This window comes from Haemorhous mexicanus, chromosome 15 (assembly GCF_027477595.1).
Source record: "Haemorhous mexicanus isolate bHaeMex1 chromosome 15, bHaeMex1.pri, whole genome shotgun sequence".
NCBI classification, from domain to species: Eukaryota; Metazoa; Chordata; class Aves; order Passeriformes; family Fringillidae; genus Haemorhous; species Haemorhous mexicanus.
Window position 1 is genome coordinate 4869230 of NC_082355.1, and position 13719 is coordinate 4882948.

Below are 13719 nucleotides of genomic sequence, written 5' to 3' on the forward strand. Positions count from 1 at the left end.
TTTGCACTCACCTCTCCATCTTTGGATTCCAGCCTGAGCTCTGTCCTGCACGTGGCCTTCAGGCTGCCGGCCTCGGCGTTGATCTCGATGCCCTTGGGAGCCTCCATCACCAGCGCGCGCGTGGGTGACTCCAGCCTGCAACACACGGGGGGGACAGCTCCTGCTCAGGCTGTGCTGCACCAGCCTGCAACACACGGGGGGACAGCTCCTGCTCAGGCTGTGCTGCACCAGCCTGCAACACACGGGGGGACAGCTCCTGCTCAGGCTGTGCTGCACCAGCCTGCAACACACGGGGGGACAGCTCCTGCTCAGGCTGTGCTGCACCAGCCTGACACACACGGGGGGACAGCTCCTGCTCATGTCCTGTGCTGCACCAGCCTGACACACACGGGGGGACAGCTCCTGCTCATGTCCTGTGCTGCTCCAGCCTGACACACACGGGAGGACAGCTCCTGCTCAGGCTGTGCTGCACCAGCCTGACACACACGGGGGGACAGCTCCTGCTCAGGCTGTGCTGCACCAGCCTGACACACACGGGGGGACAGCTCCTGCTCAGGCTGTGCTGCACCAGCCTGACACACACGGGGGGACAGCTCCTGCTCATGTCCTGTGCTGCACCAGCCTGACACACACGGGGGGACAGCTCCTGCTCAGGCTGTGCTGCACCAGCCTGACACACACGGGGGGACAGCTCCTGCTCAGGCTGTGCTGCACCAGCCTGACACACACGGGGGGACAGCTCCTGCTCAGGCTGTGCTGCCCCAGCCTGACACACATGGGGGGACACAGCCCGTGGGCTGTTGCTCAGGCTGTGCTGCACCAGCCTGACACACACAGGGTCACACAGCTCGTGGGCTCCTGCTCATGTCCTGTGCTGCACTAGCCTGCAACATACAGGGGGGACACAGCCCGTGGGCTCCACGCTCCTGCCATGCCAGCTTTGCTATGCTGGGCCAAGAGAAAAGGGGCAGTGAAGCCACCCCCAAGGTCAGCTTGCTCTTATTTCTGGTTCAGCTTTCTCACTAATCAGTACTAACAGGGGAGATCAGCAAAGCTGAGCACCTACACAGAGGGTGCAGGTGTCTCTCTTCCTCAAACCCCTGTTCAAACAGGAATAAATTAGTTCTCCTGACTTCCTACAATGTGAGGTTTGGATGGGTTTAAGGATACAAGGAAATCAATGAAAGCAATCAGGCTAAAGACCCCAAAGTTTGTGGTTTCCAGTCCTGGGCTCACATCACACCAGGCATGACCATGTGCTCTGCAGAGCTTCAGCCCCTCCTAAATGTGGATACATTGCAGAGGCCCCTGACAGCCCTGCTACAGCCCTGTAACACAGCCAGACCTTTACCTTCAGGGTTAATGCTGTAAAGAGCAGAAGCACAAGGTTCAGTCTTCCCTGTTCATCATCCATTTTCAGGTCTTCTATTGCACTTGTCTCTTTCTTATTTATAATACAGTCTCTTATTACTCTCTGTCTTGCAAATGGTTATAAAAAACAACTCTCCCCCTCTGGGAATATCCTCTTAGTTGATTTCATCATCATTTATTTGCTGTAGGGTCACAAGATCTAGGCTGTGGTGTCCTCAGAGGAAGCAGGAGGGAGGGCTGGAGCAGAAGCTCCTCTGCTTTGCCAGTTTTGGGCTGGCAGCACTGACCAAGGCTGAGCATGGGGCAGCCCAGCACCACCCCCAGCTCTCCTGGGCACCTCTCAGGCTTTGCCTGCATCAGCTCTTTCTCTGCTCTCCATATATATAATCATTTGTGCATGTAAGTGTGTTCTTAAATGGACTCCTGCTGGTACTGAGACAGCATTATGGGGGACTGAGGGAATTCAGCTGTATTTATTGCAGCCAACAGTTCAATAAAGCACAGGCACAGCTCCCTCTGTGTGGCACTTTTCAAGTTACGACTTCCCCTCTTTTCAGGGTCTTCATATTGCTGCTTTTTGAACACCTTTCCCTCAAGACCCCAAACTTATCCACGATTTCCTGGCTGACTTAACTAAATCTAAATTTCAGGGAGCAATTGAGGCATACACAGCCTAAGGAATGAGCATGGTCTCACGGTTAGCAGCCTCTGCACAACTCCTCTGAGCTGCTTTTTGTTTTCTGCAGGGAAGCCACTTTTTCTGTAAACTTCTTCTGATTCCTTCCATTGGTATCACCCCTCAGCTGGTTCCTGTGTGAGGAACCTAAGGTTAAGACTGCTGCAACTCACTTTTTTTTTTTCCTGTCTGAATGGCAGCTTGCATGGAGGACAAAAAGCTGTCTGACTCGTATTTTCCCTGGATTTCTGCCCAGGGGTTCAGCACACTCTCACCCTTGGTGTAGCTCCCAGGCTGGTGTTTGCCCTGAGAAACAAAGGCCCCTCTGCTTGTCCTAAGCCCCCAGGATCTGTGCTGCAGGGTCTGGCACACAGTGCTTCTGCTCCACAGGCTGGATCCTCAGGAGGAGCAGCAGAGAGCTTGGGCCAGTTATATCTTAAATCACGTAGCTAAATTCACCAGAGGATGTGTCCAATTTCAGAGGATGTGCCCAAAGCCCAAGACAGCTGAGGTAATCTGAGGATAAAATAATTCCTAAGAACACAGCCTGGTGACTCTCCAGCTCTCCCATCTCAGTGACTCTCCAATTTCTTTGATGTTCTGGCTGTCTCGATATATTTGTTCATCTGTTAATCTCTTAGCTCTTCTATCCACTGAGAAATAAATCTCCTAGGTACAAAACAGTGTTCAGACACCACAGTGCAAACTGCCTCCTTTGCAGCAGCCCTCAGTTCCTGCTCTGTGCAGGAGCAGCCTCCCAGTCCCACACCTTCACTGGAGAGAGAGGAGAGCTGGGAAATCTGTGGAGGATCAGCAGAGGAGCTTCCTGCACATCTGGTGCACACAGGTCCCCTGAACAGCCAACTGAGTTAAAATTCAAGCTTTGAATGAACTACCAGTGATCTGGAGTGTCCTACACAACACTGGCCCAAAGTTTACTCTCTTTCACATCTAACAATGTGACAGAGTTATTCTCCCTTCTCCACCTGCAGAAGTGGAGTAACAACATCTTGCAAACACTGTTGAAAACCATGTGATTTTTGGATGCATTCTAATCCATGCAGAGCTTCTTTCCTCATGGAGGCACAGAGGACCCTCCCAACAGCCCTTGGTGTGACGTGGGACAGGCTCTGCTGCTGCTCCACCACCCTCCTCACTGAGCCCCATCCCACCATCCCAAATCACAGCCTCAGGCAGCTGCAATCCTGATTCACACTGATTCAACCCAAACCCAACCCTTTAACACTGAAAATACAAGTTTAAAGCCCAGGGATCTCTTTAGAACCTTAAAACTACAGAAATGCTTGAAAATACCAGGACAGCAAAGTGCAGCTCTGTCAATCATGAAAACCTTGGTCTGCAGCCCACATGGCTTTGTGCTTGTGCTGTGGCTTGGAGCCTGACTCTTCTCTCTCCTCCATGTTCCATATTGCTGTAAATCCATCTTTTTGGGACTCTTGTCCCAGTTTATGCTGCTGTAAAGGAGGACAGGAAGGTCTTAAAAATCGTTTCCTTGGTATTTAAGGGGCATATGTTTGTAAGGGATTTCATTTGGTGATTTTCTGATATCCTGAATGAATCCCTGAGCCACCTGACCATAAACCAGGAGCTGAAAAATCTATGCAAAGCCAGAGAGAGCAGTTGGGGAGTTTATGCTCTGGGGGTTTGAGCAATGTTTACTGAACACTTTCATTTGAAGCAGGCGTTTAAGAGACGCTCTGCTTTTAAACCTAATTCTGCCTTCCAGAGCAGAACCAATTTGGAGACTAATAATGAAAGAAAATGATTTAGAGATGAACAGATAATTCATTCAAAATCAACATTTGTTTTCCAGTGTGATACTCCAGAGCTTTTAGTGGGATTCCCATCTCCTGGTGAGGTGTAAGCCTGTACTTAGAGCAGCAGGCTGGAAAGGTGGCTGCATGAATATAGATTGTTTCATTATTTGCTCCTGCTCTTGAATTTTCCATCCCAGCAATTGGCACATAAGCCCTTTTTATTGACCATGGGTGCTGCTTATTTTTGCTCCAGTATTTGCAGGACTGGATTTTGACCTCTCTCCCAGAGCTGGGCAAGAAGGGTAAATGCAATGCTGTGCACAGTTACAGCTTGCTGAATTCAGCACTGAGATAAGCCACTGCCAGGAAATTGCTTCTGTCCCACCTGCAGTCTTCCTGGGAGGTGGATGAGGAGACATTCTCCTGTCTGGGTGACTCCCCACAACTTGGGAACTACTCCTCTGGATCCCAAGGTTTCATATAAGTCCAAAATTAAAAAAAAAAAAGACACAAGTAACAGGATTTTCAGAACTACCCAAGTTCCCAAGTTCCACTTATTACAACGGGTGTTAGCTACTTTTGAAAATCCCATTGAGCACCTAAATGCCATAACAAATCTGACCCTTAATCTCAGTTCTTAGTTCTGCAACAGAGGTAATAGCACTTCCCAACTCCATGGGGAGGATGGGAAGATAAATATATTAGCAGTTGTGAAGCCTTTATATACTGCAATAACTGAGGCCAGGGAAGTCACCATGGCCAGGGATACGTGGCTGGCACGTGGATAACTGATCCTTCCCAAGCTGCACTGCTGGGCTTGTACCTTCATCAAAAATAGTGCCAGTCCTGTTCCTCCCCCTGAGCACACTCAGCTCCAGCTCACCACCCTTAATGGGCAGTGCTAAATGTGCCTCTTAAGCCCTTCCACTCCATCCTACCACCAAAGTACCTCCTGTTTTAAAGAGAGGTGATGGCATGTGGGCATCTCACAGTGAACCCCTGGAAATCGATGGGAACTCTGTGCTCCTGAAAATCAGCAAGGGAGAAAAAAAATTTCAGTGTCATCCCTGCTTTGCTTTGGGAACTTCACCAGTAATTTAAAGGAAATCAGCACATGAGTTTGTACTGTGGTTCCAGAGAAAGTCATTCACTTGGAAAGATCATTACTTACCCAGATTTCTAGTTTTCATTTCCTTCATCATAAACAGCCACATTAATCACCTCAGCACCATGGAATCTATTTCCTTCTTGTCCCTCCCCTCAGCCCCTCCAGGACAATGCAGCGTTTTCCTTACTCTTATGAACAGCCTTTTGAATTTTGGCAAAAAGAGGGTATTAAAGATGTGCAGGCAGCATCACCTGAAGCTGGAGGCTGCTGATGTGCTTCCAACACAGTGAGCATAATTCTGTTAAAAAGTTACATTTAATGTAAATTGTTCAGGGGGGAAATTTGCCCAGGTCCAGCACTGATGCAAACATGACTTGCAATCTGTGGCTTTCACCAAAGGCTACAGCAGAGGAGAGGGATGATCCTCAACATGTGAAAGGACTTCATGTGAGCTGAGGACCTTCTGCTGCCACTTTGTAATTGTTCTCATTTTTTATCTATTTTTTTTCTTTTTTCCTTTTTTTTTTTTTTTTAACTAGGAATGGCCTCAAGCTTCAAAATTCCTTGTCCCCACAAGGGGCTTTTTCTGTGTGGGGCAGAAATGCTGCTTGCAGCATGGAAATGGGAAGAGAAGTTCATGCACAGGAGGTGAGGAGCATATGATGCAGCAGTGTGGTAACAGGAGCTAATTTAATTTTACTTAGAAACCTCTGGACTGAGAATAGAGCATGTATTACTGCAGCTGTAGCCCATTACCTCTAATGACTCTAATTATTTTTTATGGTATCCATCTGACCAGCCATAAGATTCACGTTGAGCATAAAATTAGCCAATGTTAGCACCGTGCCTGCTTCTATCTCATACAATTGGTAAATTATGTCAGCAAGTAAACATGGAGCTCCATTAATTTGCTGGTAATGAACCAGCTTCTTCAACTGAAATTTGTTTTCAGTTTTAACTCCCTTGTTTCAATGAAATCAATGGGATCACCCATTCCCAGCGACTGACACTTCTGACTTCATTATTTGGGTGTTGTCTCATATATGTCAACTCCTAGAACAAAACACAGTGCTTTTCTCCCCATTAACAGGAAGCTAATTAGGTTTTACTGAATTGCAAAGAAGCCATGCTTAGTTTCTATTTTTAGAATGCCTAGAAATGTTTTTTTAATTATTTTTAATTGTCTTTACTTGTATTGGAACAGAAAAGTGAAGGAGGAGCAACAGGTTGAGCCTTGACTAACCTGGCAAAAACCTCAACTGAAACCTCAACTGAAAACCTCAACTCACTTTCAACTGAAAATAAGTTCAAGCAAAGTTTGTCTCTGCCCTGAGCTGTCCCCTTCATCCCTAGAATTCCTTCCCACTGATATTGCCATTTCATGGGAAAGGCATAGGCTAAAATATGGCAAGAACAGCGAGTCTAATATAAAGCAGGAAAGAGACAAAAAGGGAGCTGGCCTTGGTACATCAGAGCCAGAGGTTAAAATCCAAAGGATTTTAAATGCACAGTGTCTTTTCCTGAGACACCACGATTTTGACAAAATATGACCTAAGTGGCACAATACAAAAGCAGCAAGCACACTGAGAGCTTGCAGAAGAGATCATCACTAATAAGGAAATATGTATCCCTGTTATTTATTGCCTAGCATTGACATAAATCTTGTTTTCAATTACATGTTAATGAAGCACACCAATTACTGTTTGAATAGGGACATCTGATTACAGTCTCAATCAACAGAAATAAATCTTGCTTATGGAACGTTTCCAGGGTATTTTCTTTAGAAACATTAATTAGAGAAGTAAACAAGGATATATTATTATCATGTCATCCAATTGTAAATCCTGCCTATCACTGTAAATACTAGTTAGTCTGACAGTGTGCATCACCACAGTTTCCACTGCTTATGCTGCAAATCTAATGAGTGACAATTCCAGTGCAGCCATAATCTGAAAGAGATTGTTATGGCTTCAGGTCCAAAACCTTATGCAATTTATAATGTAATACACTGAACAGCAAATGAAAATTATTTTAGCTATCTCCACAAACCACAGGTAATTCCCAAGCAAAGCCCACCTAAATCTGTCAGGGACCTGACAGGTGCAGAGGTCTAATGATGCTTTATTGGAAATTACAGCTTTCTAATTGAGTTAGAGATAAGTCTGCTTCAAATGGCAGGGGGTGCAACACATTTTCTCATCTGTGTTTGGGCAACACAGATGCTGAAGAGATTTTGTACAAAGCTGAGTCAAGAGAAAGATAAAAAGGAGTTGAAAATTACCCTTGTGCTAACTTTGTAAGCTTTACTGTTTCCTTGGATAAGGAACCTTGTGTTTACAACTTTTCTTTTTTCTTTTTTAAATAGAGCTCTTACAGCTTCAAGGAATGCTTCATCACCAGCAGTGTAACAAATCTGCTGCTGGTGTTGGTTACTGCATCTCAGAGCCCAATGGACCAGTTTATGTATTTTTCACCCAGCTGGAGTTATGGGTCCTGTGTTTAGTGAAATTTTCCTGAAGAGAGCTGATGCTAAAACAATATTCTTCTGACCATGTAATGGACATATCTTATTATCTCTTCAGAGACCACAACTCTGTGAAAAGGGCTAACAGCAGTGAAACCATCACAGAGCAGGGCAAAGCCAGCATCAGGAAGATGCTCAGCTAAATTGAAAGAAGAATTGAGAGGGTCCAGACAAATGAGTAATCAGAGGAGTTTGTAGGGAGGGTATTGTCTTGCAGAACCAAGCAGGTGAGAACCAGCTTTCATTCTCCCTCCAAAAAAATGCCATTCCTCAGCAAGAGAAGAGATTTGAACATATGGTTCCTCCCACCACACTGCAAATCCCCTGCTGCAGTCTTCCAGTACACTTTGCACTAGCTGAGGCTGATTCAGGGCACTAAAAAGCAGCAAAACTAAGAAAACATGGAGCAGTCAAAATACAACTGTAAATTCCTTGTGATTGCCTACCATGCTACAGCACAGGAATTGCTGAGGGCAAGGTAATTATGTAAAGTTGTCTCAAACGTCTTAGGGTAGTTTTGGTTTTGGTTTTACATTTAAAGTAATTCCTGGAATCGTTTACCAGAAGCCAAATATAGTATTTAGAAGACAAAACCTGAGATGAAGCAGATGATATCAAATTAATCTAGGGAGAAAAATGACTGTGTAATACTACTGAGATCTAGCTTCATTATGAACTGGAGAAGTGGTGAAGGGCAGAGATTGTCTAAGAAAAAAGTGCAAGATTAATGTTCAGTGAAGTGGAGGTATGGCTGAGAAAATTAAAATCATCTGGATAATTAAAAAATTCTGTTGCTTATAAATCAAGGAGAGAAATTATCATAGAAATTGGGAGATAGTTGAACACGATGTGTGGTAAATACAGATGTGGTTTAAAAAGATGATGTATTTAAGCAGACAGAGAAGGGATTCAGAGAGGTAAAAATAATGATTCCTATTTTAAGTGTAGAGATGACTGCAACATCCCTCTCCTCACCTGGGCTGGTCCAGCTTCCAGCCCTAACTGACAAGCTGGGACAGCCAGAGCCATCTGTGTGCTGAGTGGTGGGAACAGTCAGAATTGGGACAAAAAATGACAGGATCACAAGAAAGCTGAGCTCCAACCAAGGCACAGTGCTGCTGCTGCCACTGGCTGGCACCTAAGAGCCCATAATTATTTTTATCACAAACACCTGACCACAGCTCCTTGAACATTTACAAAGCCCAGGTTAAAACTGCTGAAATAACAGTCTGGACATTTCTTCATGGCTAACCTGTGTGTGGTAACCAGGGGGTTTGGCACTGCAGTGTGGCTGTGCCTCTGATCCCACTGCCCACAGCCTCCCTGCACTCCCCAAACCAGAGCTGCACATGCCTCATCTACCTAAACCTCCCATTCATTTTGCTCATTATGTAACTTCTTGCAATAAATGAAAACAAATGGAAAGAAAATAAATTCCTCCTCCTGTTGGCTGCACTAACGACCAGGATCATTTCACACACGGAGAGAAATAATTACTTTTCATATTACCATAATTGCCTAAACCACAAATGCATTTTTTCAGAAACAAAGGTTGGGCTGGTGTAAGTTTCTAATTACAGGTTGAAAGCTTCTAATTAAAAGGCATAAATTGGAAGGAACCCTTTCAAGCAGAATTGCAGAAGAAGCTGCTAAGATTGGGTATTAGCTTGATGGAGAAAAAGAAACAGAAACCAAATGTTGTGGTTCCTCCTCAGGGCCACTGACACCTTTTGCTACCCAATGTCTCACAAAGTGCTGCCCTCAGGGACACAGAGGAGATGAACACAGCACAGAGGAGGGCTGTAGGGCCACATTTCACAGCAACCCTGAGCCACTGGCACAGGGACCCTGATGCTGAACCAGAAGGAACAGTGCAGGCTTCAGTCAGCTTTTTCCTGAAGTTTATACAGGCTGCTGGATGGTGGCAAGAGGACAAAGCCACCTGAGTTAGGCTAAAATGATGAAACACAATTAAATAGGGATATTTGAGTGAGGTATAACGTGCTGGATGAAGAATTTGTATCTGTTCATATACACAGGACAAGGTGCCCAGATTTGGGGTGACTGTCATGTGCAGTCAGTAGCTGGATGAAATTTGGCCCAGTCTCTGCTACTTTCATGATTTGCTCTTCTGCTTTACTCTGAAAGAAGGCAGCATGATGCAAATGCTTTATCCTATTCTCCTGTTTTTCAGAGTGTTGAAAAATCCTGCAGGGCAGACCAGCACGCCATCCCTGCCAGAGAAATTGCTTTCCTGTGATAACCCACACTCCAATGAGAGGATTACTGGCAGGGGTGCAGCCCTATGCAAATATTGCAGTCATGAGCATCAGCCTTTGCATGCAGTCTCCTGCATCAGAACTGCTTGAGGAAGAGATGTCGATCTGGATTTTCATTTTAAAATTACTTTTGAAGTTTGTCTGCCCATGGGGTTTTCACCTGCTGTTTGGTCAGCAATAAAGGAAAAGGGTCAGGGGGATTAAAATCTCACATGGATAGTGCTCAGGTTCAGCCTCCAGCACTCACTGCAGGGATGATTTACTCTTTCTCCTCTCTGTTGATTTATTCTATTCCTTCTAAAAAGACTGGCATTAATAGTAAATCACTTACAATGAGAAATACAGAGATAACAAAGCTAAATAGGATTTGGAATGGCAGAATAAAAAAAAACTGCTGGAAAAAAAAGAAAAAGGTGTGTCTTTGTGCATCATCTACTCAGTGGTGATACCCTTTGGAAACATGTACACACTTGCCTAAGTGGATTTGAAGAGCTTATTTAGCATGACAAATTGGCTACAACCTGATGGGTATTTCTGAAACCCATTCATGGACCTGCAGACACTCACATTCCCGTGGCATATCCATTCATTGTACAGTCAATTTATAATGATTCCACCAAATTAAATCTTTATTAACAAACTTATTGACTCTGGCTTTGACTTATTGTCCCCCCTTTTAATTAACTGCAGTAATGAGACAAGCAACATCCAATATAACAAACATTTTGTTTAAAACCTGCCATTTATTTCAAGCAGCTCCACTAAAAATGAAGGCTGAATTGCTATTTGCTAAATGTCAATTTTCACACTCTGTTGAACCTTTTCTGAAGGCTGTCGACCACAAATCTGCAGTCATCTCTTCCCCTCTGATCAGAGTTATATAGAGCATAGAACAGGTTTTCAGTTACTTTTCACTTTTATGCAAAGATATACCATTTTCTGTTCCCAGTTTACTTTAAAAAAATTGTAAATGTGCCTAAATTGTAAATGTAAAGGGATGCATATGCCAAGGTTGTGGCCTCTTTCACAGTCACAAGTCACACCAGCAATGTGGTTCCATGTCTGCATGTGCAAGGGCACAGGAATGATCCAGACTCCTCAAATCCAGCCCATTATCATGCAACAACACTGCACCATCCTCTCTTCCAAAGTGCTGGGCTCCTGCTCACAGCTGGGGAGATGTTTTCCCCTCCAGATCACTTGTTCACAGCTGTGCTTTGGGAGGAACTCTAAAATAAAGCCAAGGAATGGGCCAGGCCACCATGGACAGAGAGGCCAGGGCTCCTCCTGGTGATCTTTTTGGCACACAGGAGTTTGGAAGGGCAGTGGGAGGGATGAGGAGTATTTGAACAATTCAGGTTCAAAGCTCTTTGATGGTGTAGAACAGAAAATCTTACAGCTCTTTGAGATTTCCAACTAATTTCTTGCTTTCAAATATGCAAAAGGAAATAGGTTTGGAAATGGTGAAGAGAAGAAAATAAAGGAATTGTGTGGGAGGGTGGAGGGAGGAAAGGAGCAGAGAGATAAAAAGATCAGGAAAAAGAAAAGCCCAACTTGCTGAAAATGAGAATATAGAGATGTCTCCAAAGGGACTACTTTAATTTAGGGACGAGAATGTTTTGCAAATTCTTAGCATCAATTTATTTTCAGCTAAAACCAAAACTGTTTTCTACTTGTCTCTTGCACATAATCACTCCTGAGTAAAACATGCATTCAGAGGTAAGGCTTGGCAATCCTTCAGGGCAGATGTGCCAGACAATATTCTTCTGAACTGCAAGAGAGACTATTGAGCCTGGTGGTGGCAATTCCCCCTTTGCTGGGGGCTGGCCCTACTGGCATGAACCCACCTCTTCCTGGGGGAGGGAAATCCCTGTCCTGCTTCACCTGCTGGGCACTGGGAGCTGTGCACCCCTGCTGCTCACAGGTGTGTCTCAAGGAGCTCTGCTTCCTTTCTTTGCCTCTCCCTTTGCTGGCTGGTATGTTCCAAGGTGCTGCTGCTCTAAGTTGTTGGCCTTGTTCACTTTAAGGCACTGAAACCTCTTCTCTTGCTCCTTGGGCCAACCACAGCAAAATGAGATTATGCTCAACATTTCTTGACTCTTGCAAGGTTCCTTCCATCCTTCCTTGGCCAAGTCTGCCTTTTGACTGTAACAACCTCCCCTGGATGTCTCTTTAGCAGGTAACAAAGACAATTCCAGTTGCTAATGGAAGAGGTCAAATGGAGGTGAAGTGAAATAGATTAAAAACCAAAAAAGAACTGATGTCAGAAAAGCTGCTGTACCACTCAGTGGCATAACCCCTTCCTGTAATAGGTTTTTGGCTGTGATTTTCAATTCATTTTGTACTATTTTATTTTGATTTTAAAAAGGCAGCCGGGTAGGAGAACTGGCTTTGTGGCTGAAGCTGGGATTCCATTTCCAGCCCTGAGATTAAGTGCCTCTGTGACCACATCCAGTGGTCCCTGGGCTCCCTGCAGCCTGGTGGGGATGGCTCAGCGCAGCCCAGGAGGAAGAATTCTCCCCAACACAGCAAACTGAAACAGGCAAGTCTTTGCTGCTGATTTTTCCTAGTATCCAAGCCAACTCACTGGAAAACTTCCTCACAGAATGCCCCCTCTGCTGCAAGGCACAGTCCTGAGCCATCACCTGCACAAGGAACTTCACCAGATGGTCCTGTGAGGTGGGAATGCCCCCAGGTGCACAGAGCTCACCCAAGCACTGCCCTTAAAAGAACTCAATAGAGTTACCTTGGGAACACACCAAGAGAAAGGAAATTGGACCTTAAAATCAACCTTAATTCTCCCTTTGCACAGCCAAACAAAATAATAATAATGAGAATGATAATGACAACGACAACAACAAAGAAAAACTGCAAGAGAAAAAAAAGAATTATGGGTGGTTTTTATGGTCTTAGAAACCAAGAAAGATCAAAGCTGCAAGGTATAATTTTTTTTTCCTGGAATGCCTTGTTTTTTGTCTGAATTGCCTGCACACTCATGGCACCTCTCAGCAGTCACATTAACACTATTGATTGTCTGCTTGGTAGGAAACAGGAGGAAAAATAAAACAGGCAAGAACTTAACTCTGTTCAGATTCCTCCAGTGCAACTGGAGCGAGAGGATAACTGCAGAGAGGATAACTGGAATGAGGATAATTTTTTTATGGGTGATGACCACTTCTAAAATCTCCCCAGTGAAAATTCCTGCTGTGGCCTTCCTCTGTGTCAGTACCCAAAGCCACCCAGCCAGGCAGGGCAGGAGCTGGAGCTTTCCCAGCTCCTCAAAATGTTGGAGTGTTCCTGTTCTTTGAGGGAAAGGCTGTGAGGAATGTCTTCATTTCTGCCTTTTAGAGCTGCCAACCCTCCAGGTTGGCAAGGGCTCCACGCCAAGGCTGGCCTGTCACCCCCCTGGTGACAGCATTCCACCCCCATGGCCCAGCAGCCGGGAGTGAATATCTCCAGCTCCAGAACAGGGAATCCTCTCCTCACTTGCTGGTCCCAAGGAAATAAGAACATTTGCTCTTATAAACCCAATAAGAATATTTGTTCTCACAGACCCAACAAAACCCATGAGTCCCACCACACAGGTCCCTCAACAGAAAGTAACCCTGGCTGAAACAGGAATGGAGAGAGAGAGAGACAGCTGCCTCTTACAAAACCTGGAAATTCCCAAATAATTACTTCTCTCCCCCTCAGACATTAAGTTCACTGCAGCTCTTCCCTCCATCTTACTCCAATTATTCTTGCAGTCATTTTTTTCCCTCTGTATTCTGCCATAGAGCAAGTCCCCAAGAAAACAACATTTGTTGTACCCTAAAAATGAACATCTGCCATTTTTAGCTTATAGGTGATGACAGTAATGGAGTACCCAGAGTGAAACCACTGAAACCATAAAACCCCCCAAACCAGAGAAAACATCCCCTGCTCTCCAAAAGAGCTCATTCAAACCTCCTCAGCCCAGCTGCTCCTGAGGTGGATGAGGCAGG

At 45.1% G+C, this 13719-nt stretch overlaps 1 protein-coding gene across 8 annotated transcripts in view; it reads right to left on the minus strand.

Moving 5' to 3' along the window:
* SGCD (sarcoglycan delta) overlaps positions 1 to 13719 on the minus strand; it is a 316880-nt gene that overhangs the window by 17211 nt on the left and 285950 nt on the right. For all 8 annotated transcript variants that reach the window (XM_059859830.1, XM_059859823.1, XM_059859824.1 and 5 more), the window contains one exon: positions 12 to 135. In XM_059859830.1, the coding sequence (XP_059715813.1) occupies positions 12 to 135 (124 nt within the window). The remainder of the gene's footprint in view (positions 1 to 11; positions 136 to 13719) is intronic.